The 16,214-nt window shown below is 37.2% G+C and overlaps 2 protein-coding genes across 4 annotated transcripts in view; both read right to left on the bottom strand.

Annotated features, from left to right (window-relative positions):
* The window catches only part of ASPM (assembly factor for spindle microtubules), a 66,336-nt gene extending 58,821 nt beyond the window's left edge, over positions 1-7,515 (bottom strand). For 2 of the 3 annotated variants that reach the window (XM_079107979.1, XM_079107980.1), the window contains exons 1-3: positions 7,006-7,514; positions 5,045-5,188; positions 3,426-4,893 (exon numbers count right to left, since the gene is read on the bottom strand). In XM_079107979.1, coding sequence (XP_078964105.1) covers positions 3,426-4,893; positions 5,045-5,188; positions 7,006-7,302 — 1,909 coding nt within the window. In that variant the 5' untranslated portion in view covers positions 7,303-7,514. Of the gene's footprint in view, positions 1-3,425; positions 4,894-5,044; positions 5,189-7,005 lie in introns of all 3 variants that reach the window. The other variant, XM_079107981.1, reaches the window with a different exon arrangement.
* F13B (coagulation factor XIII B chain) overlaps positions 1-16,214 on the bottom strand; it is a 370,477-nt gene that overhangs the window by 98,262 nt on the left and 256,001 nt on the right. The gene's annotated exons all lie outside the window — the stretch shown is intronic.

The raw sequence follows: 16,214 nt of genomic DNA, 5'->3' as shown, positions 1-16,214 counted from the left end.
AAAATACCCTGAGGACGAGCATATTTGAAGTTTCAAGGACTATACGTAAGCCAAAGTGGTAAAAAACAGAGTGAGAAGGGGAAAGAAAAAAGTAAGAGTAGAGGCTGGAAAGTCAATAGGTGATAATATAGATCTTATAAGGCCCTGTAAACCATTGTAGGAATTTTGGCTTTCATTGCAAGAAGTCATTAGATGGTATGGAACTGAACAGACCAAGGCTCTAATATTTAAAAAGTAGTTATGTAGGTATATACAGACTATGGAAAAGTCAAAGGTGAAAGCAAGGAGATCTGTTTGCACATCCTACAATGACAAACACTGGCCCAAACAGTGTCATTCAAAGTGGTAAATGAGAAATGATCAGATTATAAATCTATTTAGAAGAAAGAGAAAACTGAGTTTAGAATCAGATCTGCATTTGAGTTTATAGAGAAAGGATGAGAGAAAAACACAAAAACAATTCCATGGCTTTGGAATTGTCAATATTGAGAAATATAGACATATCATTTACAGAGATGGGAAATGAAAAAGAAGAGGATCTGTTGTGGGAATGGAGACAGCAAGGATTTGGCTTTGCATGAATTAAATAATGAATATTACTATACAGCCAAGTAGAAATATCATATATTGAATATATGAGTCTACACATAAGAGGTCCATCCTGAAGAAATATATGTGGGGGGTCTACATTATAGAGAGTATTGAAAGCTATGATATAGGATGAGATCATTAAGAGAATGAGCAAAAATATGAAAATGCTCAATGACTAGCCCTTCATAATCCAAAGAGTAGGGGAAATAAAAAACTTTCCACAAAGAAAACTGACAGGGAGCAGTCAATGAAGAAGGAAGAAAACCAAGAGAATGAGAATGGCAAGATAAAATGTTCCAAGAAGGTAGAGGTTCAAAGCTCCAAACTGTTGCAAATAGTTCAGGATGAAGATTGAGAAAATAGCCAGGTGTGACGGTGCACACCTGTAATCCCAACCACTTGGGAGGCTAAGGCAGGAGAATTGAGAGTTCAAAGCCAGCCTCAGTAACTAAGGGAGACCCTAAGCAATTCGGGAAGACCCTGTCTCTAAAATTAAAAAAAGGGCTGGGGATGTGGCTCAGTGGTTTAGTATCCCTGGGTTCAATTCCTGGTACCAAAACAAAGATTGAGAAATAATCACTGGATTTACAATGTGGAGCTCACTGACTATTTATCCCTTCAGCCTATGCTCCATGCTTATGTTGCTTGTTTTCTTTTAAGCAGAATTCCTTAATAGAGTCAATATTCTCTTTTCACTGACTTATGTACTGATGAATATAATTTTTTGCATATAGGTTATACTGAATTAAAAGTTATTTTCTGAAGTAAAATATCATTTTGAAAGGAGCTTTTGTTAGCTGGTTCCAATCTATCTCCTATTTGTTGAATGCACTTCAATCAGTTTTGGCTATTTTATTGAAATTTTTCTTGTTAAGGTCAATGACAATGGGTTTATTGGCATATAACCCCTAGTAAGTAGAAAAGCATCTGTATTTCTAGTCCCTCAAGAAATAGGAAACAGGTAATTGGCTTGGATGAGGATCAGAATACTGACTTATTACCTAGAGTAGAACCCCAGCTTTATCACTTACTGACTCTACAAAATTGGGCAAATTACTCAATTCTCAATGCATCTATTTCCTCATTTGTAAAACTGTACTATAGGTAAAAATAACATTTACTTCATATGAATGTTGTAAATATTCAAAGATGTAACAGTAAAGTACTCACAACTAAGGTCTGACAGAAAAAGAATTCAGTAAATGTTAACTACTATTATCAGTCGTGAGACAGGAGGAAACAGAGGCTTCAGAAGAAGAGGTTGAGATATCCTATGGCAAAGTCAATAAGCCAGGAAAATAGAGCCATAAAAAGATTTCAGGGCTTATTTGGGGTTCACAGTCATAAAGAACAACCCACAACGTTCAGGCACAGAGTAGGCAAAGTTAGACTGGATTGGAGTTGGAATTTGCTGGGCAAGGACAATGAAGGGAAAGAAGGCTGAGGAAGTATTTAGGATGAACTGTGGAATTCAATCTAAATAAGGAAAGACAGCTATGTTAGAGGTGAGGGCCACGGAAACAGTGGTTAAAGAACTGTAGATGTACAAAGGGTCTAAAATATGTTAAGTAGGGTTCTAAAGAAAATGTGGAACTCGTAGATATAGTAACTAGAAATTGAGATACTTTTAGGAGATCCTGGCCTAAGGAGATTGGAATAAATTCCCAGAGTATTAGAAGGATCTTTTGGAAGGATTTTGAAATCATAATAATAGTTGTTTTAGAAAAAACATAATGAGGAAGATTCAAAATTTTGAGAGCAAATCATTCTCTGCAAAAAGGAAAGATACAGGTGGGAAAGTCTGAAAAATGAGATTTAAGCTGTTTTGTTATTTTTAAGGGAGAAAGGATATTAGTTTGGAAATAGATAAAAGATAAAAAGTAGATATTAGAAGATTCCGCAGGAGGTCCAAAGTCATAAAAGTAGGAGAGAATGCAGACACAACTTGAGAGGGTTGTAATGAAAGCATTGTTGTCAGGACAAGGTCAGGCTTCAGCAGGGTAACAAGGTAGGAGAATGTCTGCAAAGAAGTGCTAGGGAACAGAGAGTCCAAAGGGTACAGAAGGGTTTGCAGAACTAGAGAAAGGAAATGGTTCAAATTGGGGATGTTCAAAGAGAAATGAGATATGTGGTGTATTTCTTAGGAGTCCTAGAATTCTTTCAAATTAACTGGTAAAATACCTAGTGTGGGTTGTTTTCCTGCGTGGACTTTGATTGTCAGAAGAGATAATTTGAGTTAAAAGTGTGTGATGGGATTAATCCTGTCCGCTTCTGAGGCAGTGCGATAAAGGTGTGAATAATAGAAAAGGAAAAATGTTCTTTCCTAAGGTATGGAGAACTCTAGGGACTTATCTTCATTTCTAATTGGTGGCTGGGCAGAGGTTGAGAGAAAGTAAGGTCATTAGGAGCACAGGACATGAAAAGGTCTTTCCTACAATTCTTCAGATGGTACTGTGTAGGCCAGAAACTTCACTGGGACTTCCAATTAGGGCATGCACTAAGGTGAAGCAAGTCAAGTACTCTCTTTGGGTATAAAACTCAAGGAGGTACCAAAAAAAAATCAAATTGATATAAATATTTGGATAAAATAGTTTTTAAAAAAGCAGAATTATTGCAGAAAATTCGCGGATAAAATACCAAAAGTTTAACAGACAAGACTGCAACTATTTCAGAAATTAGTTCCACACTATGTTTGTTCTGTCTTCTACTAAGCAATTTGGCACATGAAAAGTACAAGTTAATACAAGCTTATCAAAGCAGATTTACTAAACCAAAACAGAAAATATATCCTTTATAGGTATACTTTCACTAGAGATTTTATAAGTAATACTCACCAGTTTTCTTCTTAAGGCTTAATTTCTCCCTGTTGCTAGTATGTTTTGAGATGGGTGTTGTCATCTTTTTCATTTTTTTAACAGTTGATGTTTTAGATTCCAAGGGAGAAAAGTGGATTCTTTTGATTTTGTGTACATCCACATGTTCTGTAATAGCAACCTTCACATTTGTATCTTCCATGTTTTCATCAATTTTTCTTTTACAGGCAACTAAAGCTGTCGTTGAAGTAGTTATTTCACTTTTATAACACTTAGGTTTACTTAATACTGAATCGATAATTGGAAGATGAGAATGTAAAGCTTCTTTTTCTTTTGGGTGATCTATTACTTTTTCACAGTCACCTACTGTACTGTTGAGAGATCTTTTTGCTTTTGGTTTATTAATTTCAGTTTGCTTTTCTCTGGCAATGGTGGGCTTCCTTTTAGTAACAGTGGTAGAAAGTATGGGGCGTTTCTTATGTTGCTTATTATGGTTATAACTAGACGCATCTTGAACTGCAGAAAATTTAGGATGAATTTGTTTTGTAAAATTGTAGTAATTTGACTTCACTTCTACAGGTTTTAATTCTTCAAAATTAAGTTTGGGTGTTTTTGAACCCTGACATTCAGGACTACATGGCAAAACTTCATTTTTTCTCCAGTGTTGAGAAGACTGGGCATTCTGAGAATTTTTGTTTGGTAATGATGATATTTCACATGTTTGTTGAGAGGTACATATATGTGCCATGTTATCTTTTACAAACTGATTTGGGGATAAAATGGGATTAACTGAGTCTGACTCTAGATTCTGATTTATTCCATAATTATCATGTATGAAAGAATCTGGACTTAAAATTGTTCTGTAAATTTCATGTACAGTTTTGCATTCCAAATTCACAGACTCTGAATTATCTTTTGTAAGTCTATCTGATGAAAGAAATGTCACTAACCCTACTTCATTATTAGCTGCATGACTGTTATTTACAAAAGAATCTGGACTTAGAAAATTTCCCTGACTTTGTATAGTGTTCAAAGTTGAAGAACAGTTTGGAGTCAGAATAAGTTTACTATTCTCCTCACTTTGAAAGGAAGTTTCAGTTATGACTTCCTCATTAAAATTAAAATCTTTTGAAATGGTGGCACCTTCTACTTTTAACTGTTCCTCATTTCCATATCCAAGAAGAGAAGAGTAGGTAGTAGACCTACGTACAGAAAGTGGCAAGCAAATTTCACCATGACATTCTTGGAAAGCAGGGCTAATAGGTGATATAGGTATTTTATTTTCTTCAAGCGTTAAAGAACTATTTTCTGTTGGAGAACAGCCTTCTTCCATAGCCAAATTTTCACATGCCTGGAGTGGGCTCCTAATTCTGTCAACTTTTTGAGAAACACAAAATGTTTTGTTAACATTTTGACCATTTGAAATTTTTTTGTTATGACTTGAAGAGGCTGAATTTTTCTTTTTATTAATGGTATTCCAAAGACTCCTCTGTAAAAATAAGCAAAATAAAATGATGAAACTGAAAACCACTGAATATTAGTTAATAAGAAATTTATGTTACTTCAGGCCTGTCATCAAAATAATTTTTACGTATTACTAAACATTTTCTTGGAGTAACATACAGAATGATTAAACTTACCTTTTTCTTTTTCTGCTCTTCTGCATTTCCTAGTAATATGGCTTGGTGTTTCAGAACATCATTTACAAGAAATGTCACAATTTCTCTTACTCGGCCTTCTTTCAATGGCGTCCAGTTAACAGAAATAACCATTTTTTGTTTAGGCTACAATCCAAAGAATATACTTTAAATGATTATAACAATATAATTAAAATAATCAAAGCATAACATGCAACTTAGGATACAGTAGAGGACTAATAATTGTTATTCACCAACACTCCAAACCCTAAGAACATATGGTAAGTGAAATACATTTTTCCTACCTGAACTGTGCATTTCATTATAAAGAAAAAAGTCACTAGCACTAACAGGGTTCATAATGACATAAAATTATAATAAAATCTAACTATATGAAAGCAATAGTCTTCAGATCATTTTAATTGAGTGGTTTTAAAAAATGGAAATGTCTACTCCTTTATTAGTACTTCTAGTTCAAATATAATGGCACTGTATCACAAAGACTTTGTGGAAAAAGAAATGTAAAGATGATCAACTAAATTCCCTCTTTCCACAAACTCCTTTATAGTCCACATCGTAATGCTGATCTTTGTTAAACAATTTGTATGTTACAGGCACAATTGCAAGTATCTCATATAACTGGTTAACAATTCACATTCCTAGGAAGCAGGTACTATTATGTACGTTTTATATATGAAGTGATCAATGTCTAGAAACTTTGTCCAAGTCATGCAGCTAATAATTAGAACCCAGGCAGTGTGGCTCCACAGTTTGACTTCAACATTTACACCATACAGCCTGGCAGGTAGAATCTGCTAAACCCTGACAGGACAAAACAATAACAAACAAACGAAAGCTTGGCTGTTTGTCAAAGGAAAAAAGACAAGTTTTTGTTTGAAAAGTGAATCTATATAATATCATAAACAGTTTGTTTTAGAAAATACAAATAGAGAATCTTTATAAAACAATTTATTCTGAAAACAAGAACCTTACTTGTACATTATAACAAAAAAGAATAAGTAAAAGTATTATGTATACAGAAGTCTATCTTTCCATAGCAAGAAAAGCAGTCATTCATAAACAAGAACAGACAGGTTTTGAAGTGCAGATGAGCCACTAGTGACATAGAGGGCAATGGAACTCAGATTAAAATTACTACTCCTAACCTTATGAAGTGATGATTAGCCAACTAGTTCAGACCCCCTCAGCTAATGGCTTCATGCTTTCCAAGGTCCTACTCAATGAATAGGGCACAGCAGGCAAAATAAGAACAAATTTTCTGTTTTGTGGTGATGGGAATGGGACCCGTACTCTGAACAAAGCAGGCTGTAAAAATTATGAGAGACTTTCTTGAAACAAAGATCATAAAATTAAATTGAATGCACTCTTACAACGACACTGACAGCAAGAGATTAAAATTCAAAACTGCACCTATACACCACACATACATATTAAGCACTGCCCTAAGGAACTTCACTTTTGGCTCTTTGGTGGACCATTTAGCCAAAACAAAATTCACCATTTCACCAGAAAAAGTAGTTACTCTAAGGATACATATGGAAACTAAAATTATATGAAGATGATAGGCAGGAAGCAGTAATTTTAAAAACTTCAACCAATATACTCTTAAAAAACAGGATGTTCAAAAGTGCCATCTATTAGTTTAGAACACCAAAAGTATTTCACAATACCTAGAGTATACGTTTAAATGCCTGAATTTTTCACATAAAATTTATTTAAAATGCTGTAAAAGATAAGTAGGCACGCCTTGGTGCTGTCACCGCCCTAGTAACTGAGTGCCCTAGGGCTTTATGTGTGTGTCAAGGGCCACCCACGCTCTGCCTTTATCTCTAAGGGTAATTTTGTCGTTTCTTTTCCATGCCTCAGACCTCCAGAGGAAGGTGGCAGGAAGGACCGCGAAGCAGAGCGCCAGGCCCAAGACACACCCCCTCCCCACCACTCACCTGCAACACGAAGCAGCGCTGAGACACGCTGAAGCCCAGGTCCGCGGCCGGGAAATGGGAAATCTCCACCTCAGCCACCTCCACGTTGGGGTTGTGCAGGACCAGGGGCAGCGTCCGCGAGGCCCCCAGGCGGACATCCCCGAAGCAGAGGAAAGGCGACCTGCAGAAGTGGCTGAGGGACAGCACCGGCGGGGAAGCCGCCTCCTCCTCGGCCGCGGGGCCCCGCTGCCCTGCCGGCGGCCTGCGTTCGGTAGGGCTCACCTCCCAGAAGGTTCGCCCCACTCGCCGGGTCGCCATGGCAGCTCCAGACCCCGCTCCGGCCGCCTTCCGCAGCTCCTTCCTGGCTGCTCCGGAGCAGGTACGCCCGACCGACGCTGACCGCCTCACCCGCGCGACCGTGGAGATGGTAGGAGAGAATTTACCCTGCTTTCTTTTCCAGTAGCCGACACGCTAGGAGTAAAGGATACCCACCCACAAACTCCCAAACTCAAAGCTGAGAAGCAAAGCTAGTTCTGCCTTTTGCCTCCGTTTAAATTTTTCGCCTCCACCAATGAGCACCTCTGCGCTCCGCCCACAGCACCGGAGGGCCAATCAATGAGCAGCAGCTCCCGGCCAATGAAACCGCAGCGCCTCGTTTAAATGATTGCATCGGCCGGCCGGTCGCTCTTTGCAGAGGAGATGAAATGGCAGCGGAAACCTGGCGAACTCCGAAGCTGTGGTTCAGGATTGAAATTGCCTTTAGCGTTTGTAAACAGGTTATGATAAAGGGAAGATAGGAACAGCATTGCCACAGTAAATGTAGGAATCATTGCGGTTGCTTGGTACAGCCATAGGTAAAACCGTTGAGTGGGCAAAACCCGCCCAGAATTATATTGAACTTTACTTTCGCGATTTTCTGGGCTGAATTGGAAGAATAGAAAAACAATTAAATTGACAGTTTGTGTAAACATGATTATTTTAATGACTGGTCATTGCAGGAGCTCACTACATGTACACGATGTTTTTTACCTCCGGATACTGGGAGCAATAAACTATAAATGATGGTTTTGATAGACAATTCTCTTGACAAACGTCTACTTTTTATAATATAAATATTTTTGTAATGATGATTTTAGCCTACATATTACTGTATGTCAGGAACAGTTTCAAGCCCTTTACATATTTATCCCAAACTTGGATCCTACAAGAAATCTAGTGGGACATAAGTATCATCATTTGCATTTTACAGATGAGGAGTATAGAGCATACAGCTAATTAGTAGCAAAACCAGGCTATGGACCCGCACAGTTTGGCTACAGTCTTGCTTTTACCACCAAAATATACTGCCTCTGAAGGCAGCAGAAACCTAAAAAACAGTAATAATGTATAGATGTATGGCTACACAAAATCTGTAGAAAGAAAAGTCTGAGAGGAAAAATAAAATGAGGAAGATGATGTGTGAAATTATACTCAGTGACACCCATTTGGCCTGAATTTGAACAGTTAACAATATTTAAACAAAATTGTTCAGAGGATTTTGAAAAACCCTTCTGTACTGATGCACAATTAGTAAAAATGCTGATATGAGTTGCAATTATTTTCAAATGCATTTAATCTATATATTACTTTTTACTGTGGATACTACTTTTCAAATTAGCATTACTTATTAATTGGTATTGCAAATAAACCCTCTTTATGTTAAGACACTCGAATATTGGTTTCAACTCAATGTGTTAATCGTACAATTTTTCATATTTACTCTTATGCTTCATAGTTTTTTCATAAAGCAACACCGTTGGCTTATATTTTTTAAAAAAATCAGAATGAACTGTACTGAATATTTTTTACCTGCCTCTTTTCTTTTCCATTCTGTACTTTGCTTTCAAATGCTAATCCATATTGGCTAAACCGATTGGTTTTCTCACTTTGTGGTTTCTCATTTGCCTTAGAAGAGGAAGATGAGAATACTTCTCTCTCCTAACTGCTCTTCAACATTACATCTCACACATAGCTTTAGAGGTACCCTCTCCAGATGGACCTGAGGGTCAGAATACCATTTTGTTACTAGTCCCAGAGTATTGCACTATGATTTGTGATGTCCTTATGTCTGGTCACATTTTGCAAATAGTCCCTTTATTAAAATTTCCTTTCATTATACTAAATTGGAGTAGACAACTGCTAACTTTGTGACTCTGATTGATACAATAGTTGCCTTAGGGAATTCTAGAATTGAGTTGATCATATTTGAAGAGCACAGGCATAACCTCTTCTAGGGGAAAACATCATGATGGTCCCAGGTATATGATGGAATCGTGATTTCTCAGATTATTGCTGATGGAAGCATGAAATATAGTGTATATGGAGAGCAATTCATTCAAATATCAAGTGACTGTGGCATCTAGTTGCTATGCCAACATTTATAAATGATTATAAAGATTATAGTGTTGCTTAATGTTGCCTGACCACCCTAGAGAGCATACGTAGGGAATAAGAAAATGAAAATCTATGAAGCAAACAGCTAAGAACATTTTCTGAAAACAAGAGGCATCTATGAAACTCTGAAAACGTCCCTCACTTTCTGTCGTCTTAAGGAAGGTATGATCAAGGATTAAACACAAATATCCAATAGTAAGTCCAAGGGTTGAATAACAAATGTAACAACACTATTTATATGCTCTATACATTAGTTCTTTTAGACTAGGTAAAAGTTTTCATGGAGGAGGGTCTTCCTGAGAACAGGTATGTTGACTGTTATGTTTTGAATCTGGAATGTCCCCCAACAGTCCTTGTGATAAAGACTTAATCCCCAGTGAGGAGCTATTGGAAGTCAAACCTGTAAGATTTGGGGTTTTGTGGGAGGTCTTCAGGTCATTGGGGAGCATGCCCTTAAAAGGAATAATGGAACCCTCACCCCTCCCTTCCTCTCTATTGCTCACTGATCATGAGGTGAGTCGTTTTGCTCTACTGCATATTCCTGCTGTGATGTGTGGTCACAGGCTCAAAGCAACAGGGCCAACTGTTCAAGGACTGGAAACTTTAAAACTGTGAACCAAAATAAATCTTAAGTTGATTATCTCACAATATATTATGGTGACAGAAGACTGACTAACATAGTGACATTTGAAGAACTGACAAGGCTAAGAACTATAATCTTTATTTCCATAAACCTCCCTTTCCAGCACAGGCAGCTCCTTTCATGCTATGCCAATTCAAGGCTTCCTTATTTTCTAAGAACTGACCCTGGGTCACAAAGTTAATGCCAATTCTCATCACTCTCTCCTTCAGATGATCTCTTATTATCTCAGACTGCAAAAAATAAAACCTGCACAGAAAAAGTAAATATAATAAGTACTATGAGAGGAAATAACTTATTCTGTACACCTAAAGAGTTACAAAAATTTGATAGTCTAAAGTGGATTATAATGGTATTAAACCAAGGGAACAAATCCTAAGAAACAAGCAGACCAAATTGTCATGCGTGCACTTTGCTATTTATTGTATTGGACAATGGTTTTAATGGGTCGGCTTTAACATCTACTAGATTCACTGATTGAAAGTTGAACTGAGTAGTGGTTTACAGTGAGTTACCTGGCATTTTGTAGAATAGAGTCCAAAGGCTTGGGAAGATGGAAATGTTAAAGAATATCTATATGTGTAACTTAGCCACCCCTAAACATACATATTCCACCCACTCAGAATCCTTCCTTCAACTAAGACATTAAGAAATCCATTGCTGTGGAAGACTCCAGCATTCTTGAAAACACATGAAGAATAGCATCCTGTTCTCTATATGACAGAAATGATAGAGGATGCTATAATGAAAATAGACTCTCTGATCTTCAAGTGAATGATAGGACCCACAAGTGGCCAAGACTTGTTGGCACTTAACAGACCAGGTGTGATAGAATTTACCATGATATGTCAAGGACTGAATGGTAGAGGTAAGGATTTGTGGCAGTAGCTAATTGATCGAGGATCCCTAGCAATAAGATAAGCAGTGGACTATGCTGGTACTTGAAATAGATATACGTGTGTGTGTGTGTGTGTAAATTACTACATTTATGAAGGAAAACCATAACTGAAGTCAGTATTGTGGTGATTCAGAGACTCTTGCTCAGACACAAACTCCTTGACTAAGGAAAGGTTTTGCATTTATGAGAAAGGACTGTTCAACATGAGTACAAGTATATGTCATAAATCATAATCTAAACTTTCCTGAGAGGAAACTCCAGCCACTTATCAATGTAACTGTGGATGGAGGAGAGAGGAATAACCAGACTGTCCAGTGGTTATTAGGTCATTAGGCTCTATCTTTCTGATATACTTCACAAACCTTAAATGCTACCACGAACCAGAGCTCATAGAGGGAGCTTCTAGAGATCAGGAGATAGACAGCATCTAGGCCTGAGTCTGTTTCACAGTGTCCATTGGATCCATCTAGCTCCAGAATACAAAATGGGAATATTTACTGACAGCATCCTAATGCTGGGTCTCAGATCCAAGAAGTGAGGGCTATTATGATAGAATCAAGTAGAAACCTCTGAACATGCCTCCTCTCCCCTCCTGCTAATCCAGAGATTATTCTCAAGACTTGAGGGATGGTGGACTAGTAATTACATCCACATACCCACATAACCTTGTTAATTTAGCTAGTGAAAAAGTCAAGATGTGCCCTGGAGAATGACAGATTATAGTAGTTAGGCAGAATAACTATGGGTTATCTTTATACACAATCAATAATCTTTTGCCACCTGATTTGCAGCTACTGTCCAGGCAAATATTTCTTTTTTTCCCCCCATTTATTCGGTACAGAAAAAATGAAACAGTTTGTATTTAAGTGTTTGTATAATACTATCTTACCTCACTGATAGTCAAATCTCCTGCCTATATCATAATATTGTCTAGAGAGAGCTGTACCTTCTTAATAGTTCTTAAATGTCATGCTAGTCCATTATGTTCATAGCATTTACTAATTAAACTTGGTGAAAAAGGTGTAGCTGTCAAGAACTCTGATATTTTATTCCACTTTTAAGCTAATCTCATAAATGCCAGGAGATATGAGAGGCCTAGATTAAAGACAAATGACTTTTAGTTACAGAAAATCATGAGCTAGACAGCCAGCATGTTCATTCACACTGATTTGCCCTATCCCTCAAGTCTTATGGGAGCAATGCAATTGGCCCATGATGTATGCCTGCACACATAGTAGGTTGTATTACAGAACAGGAACACCTAGCTGAAGATTTGACTGTTTGTATAGCACTGAGCTCAGGCAGGGAAACAGCACATCATCTTTCACAATTGCTCTCTGAAAACACAATCCCGAGAAATGACCAGGGTAAAAATTAGTCAGGATTATTGAAGTTTTGGCAAAATCAGCAAGAATGTGAGTCCATGGTGAGTTGTATCTCCCAAAAGTAGCAAGCACTCTAAATGCCAATAATAAAACAAACATAAGCCAGATGATAAGAAAAAAAAACATTTGACAAAGCTCAGGGTTCCACTGCATCAATAAAGTATCCACAGATCCAGTGGTCTAGGACGTGTCAGGATATCCCCTCTAAAGAAAGAGGCAGCTACTGTATATTTGTTTCATTTGGAAGACCTCTTTAGATTTTGGAGGCACTGCATATATTATTAGGGCGTCTCACCAATCCATTTAGCCAGTGAACTTTTTTTTTTGACTGGGTCCTGGAGCAAGTAAGGCCTCTGCAGCAGGTCCAGACTGCAGTGTGTGCTCCCTTGCTACCTGTGAAACGTGGTATAGAAGGCTCAGGTGTCCATGATAATCATGGACATGGAATAGAAGCTCTGGGAAATTTCCATAGAAGTATCGTGACACAAAGATTTAGGTTTGTGAATAAGGCTATGCCTTCTCTGCAGACAACCATCTGCTATTTGAAAAACATCTTAGTTTAGCTACTAGATTATGATGACTGAATATGTACTCATAGGATAATAAGGGACTGTGTGATCCAAACTGCCTGTTACCAACTATCACCTAACATAGGATCAGCTAACTGAGGCCCATTGGCTGTTCTTTTGTAAATTGTTTTATTGGAACACAATCATGACAATTAATTTACAATACTGTTTATGACTGCTACTACACTACATTGGCAGAATAGTTGTAACAGAAATCATATGGCCCGCATAAACTGAAAATATTTAGTCTCTTGTCCTTTACGAAGAAGTTTGTTGACCTAAAATTAGATTTAACAAACAACCTTCCATTATCAATCAAAAATGGCACATACCAGACCAGATCTATGTAGATCCCAAATATACAAGCTACACAAACAAGTGACTAAATAATATATGTCCTCTCTTACCTCTTCTCTGCCTCTCAAACTATGCATAGGGAAAATTGGAGATTTCATGAAGATTTCACAAAGAAACTAAAAACTTTAGTTTATGGATAGATCTCTATGGTTGATCAGATGTGAACAAAGCTGTATTAAAGCTTTCCCTTAGTGATGGATGGAAAATACTCTTTGAGAATTTTGGATAGTACATTTAGTAGTTTACTTTATACAGAAGACAGCCTAAGGCAAAGTGCTGTGATGACTCACAGACAACTGCTAAGGGGTTGGTTAGCTGCTCAAAGCTTTGGAAAAATCAATATGGAAAATTGGTGCCAAGCCAGTCTAAGAAGCGTATAAAAAGGCCTGTCAAAATAAGTACAGGATGTTAAAATTAAGTTGCATGTAAATACATATCAGAAAACATCCATGGCAGGGAAGGAGATTAAGAACCAGGTGAAAACAACGACCCTGCCCTGTGGACGTCAGAATCTTTTCTAAGTAAGGGATCCATTTGCTTGTTCCTTGAACCCACTTACCAGATGGCCATAGCAGCGTGGGCAGAGGCTACGAATATCTTCAAAGATGGTCTGCCCTTACCAAAGCTGATGTGACAGGCCACTGTTGAGGGCCCAACCTGCTAACAGATACCCACTTCCCCCAAATAACTTCATTTTCCAGTGGCATCAGGCAACTACCTATGGCATGTTGTTACACTAAACCTTTCTTATTCATGGCAGGGGCAATATTTTGTCTCTCTGGAACAAAAACATTTTCTGAATATAGATTGCGGTACTTACCACCATTATCCAAGGATTTATAGAGTTTAATCTATAACCAATGAATCTGTGATGGTTTTCAAAATATCTCAAAAAAATTCTTTTCTACTCCTTACTTCAAGAGGGAGTTTGTGCCCCATGCATGTAGACTGGAACTAGTAACTCACAATGTATTGTAGAAGTGATGCAATATCACTTCCAAGATGAGGTTATAAAAAGACTGAACTTAAACCCTAGGTATACTGTCACTCTTTTGGATTGCTTTCTGATGGTGGGTCTGAGTCAGCTGCCGTATCATTCATTAGCAGCCTTGTGGAGAGGTCACATGGTGAGGAACTTAGGCTAAAGGCCACATGAGTGAGCTTGGAAGTACAGCTATCCTGTCAAGAGTGTAACCCTGATTAAAAGCTTGACTTCAACTTCATGAAAGACCCTGAGCCAAAATCACCCAGCTAACCCATGACTAGATTCTTGATTCTCAGGACTGCAAGGCAATAAATGTCTGCTGTTTTAAGACACTAAGTTTGGTATCATTTGCTAGATAGCAATAGATAACTAAGTATCACATATAATATTGCCTATGATTAGCAGACTCACTTTGCAGAAATGGAATTTACTGGTGTTGTAACACTCAGAAGCAGCTGCCTTGATAGAATTGATGGCCTATTAAAGGCTGTTATGGAGCCAGATGGAGTCAATAGTCTGTAAGATTGGACTACTGTCCTCTAGCATACAGTTTATGCCTTAAACCAGCAATCATTTCTCCCATGACCAGAATGTAGAGTTCTGTTTGTGAGGTGTTTTAGAGGTAAGAATGTCCACTGTCACTATTATACAGAATGACTGATTTAATTAATGGAATTTTGCTACACTTTATAGATTTTTCTCCAATAAACGTCATAAGGACAAACACAGTGAGAGCCTGAAATAAGACTGCAAGTTTTGAGGACAGCCTCAGCAACATAGTAAGACCATGTTTCAAAATAAAAACCAAAAAGGGCTAGGCATGTGGCTCAGTGGTACAGTGCCACTGGGTTCAATGACCAGCACCCAAAAACAAAAAACAAAACAAAAAAAAGCACACTGTGACTACTTCAAGCAAAACAGTAATCGTTAATATTTGAATTTAGACACTTATAAATCATCAGATTGTTTAAGGCTTACACATTTAATATATAAAATTTTTAAAATGATATGTAATTTTTAAGAAATAAAAGTACAAGTGTGCCCCAAGATCGTTGGTTTTCCATATCTCATGGCCTTCACATTCAGTTTTACAGAGGCATGCAGAATACTGAGTTCCCATGCATGGAAATGTAATTCAATAAAACCTAGATATGCTTTATTAGGACCAAAGAACTTTGTTTATTTTAAATATCAAAATAACACAAAGAACTAATTCAATATACAAGACATTTCCTATTCTTCACAGGGAACTGAATTTTTCTATAAAGACATTTATACTTAAGAAACATGAGACAAAATATCTATTAAACTCACATTTTATACAGTTGACAATCATGAATTTTGATATTTCAGATTTTTCTTTGTAATTTCTCAAAAGTATCCTTAATTAAAAACAAAAATTATGATTTGAGACTGAAAACAAGTTCAAAAGCATTTCTATTTTAATGTACATCATAAATCCCCTTAATTAGAAATTTATTACACAACATGGAGCAGCTAAATACCCAGATTTGTAATTTTTCTCTATTTTGGAAGTCACACTCATCAACTGTTCTTAGTTTTATCTATAGGGATCATAAGAGTGATTATTGAAAGGAATAAAAATTTTATAATTACTCCATAGCACAGTGTACACTGTCCAACTTTAATCCAAGCACAGGAAGCAAGCAGAGGCTTAAAAATGAGATGTGCACATGCTCTTCATTCAAAGCACATTTTAGGAACCCCAACAGTAATGCAAATCCTGAAAGTGTTTTTTACCTAATTTGAAAAAAAAAAAAAGGTTAGGTTCATCTTTGAATAACCTCTCTGCTCTGAATATAATCCTTAATTTCTCTTTATGTAAATGGCTGCAGAGACCAAATTTTAGTAATTTGGGGATTGTTCAAGTCATAGACTTAAGAGCAATACACAGCAAGTTGAAACATGAAGAGTAAGCAAAATCCAAGAACTTTCTCTCTAC

The sequence above is a fragment of the Sciurus vulgaris genome (genome assembly GCF_902686455.1).
Source record: "Sciurus vulgaris genome assembly, chromosome: 12".
Classification (NCBI taxonomy): Eukaryota; Metazoa; Chordata; class Mammalia; order Rodentia; family Sciuridae; genus Sciurus; species Sciurus vulgaris.
Note: the sequence above shows the minus strand (reverse complement) of the source record. Positions and strands in the feature narration are given on the sequence as shown.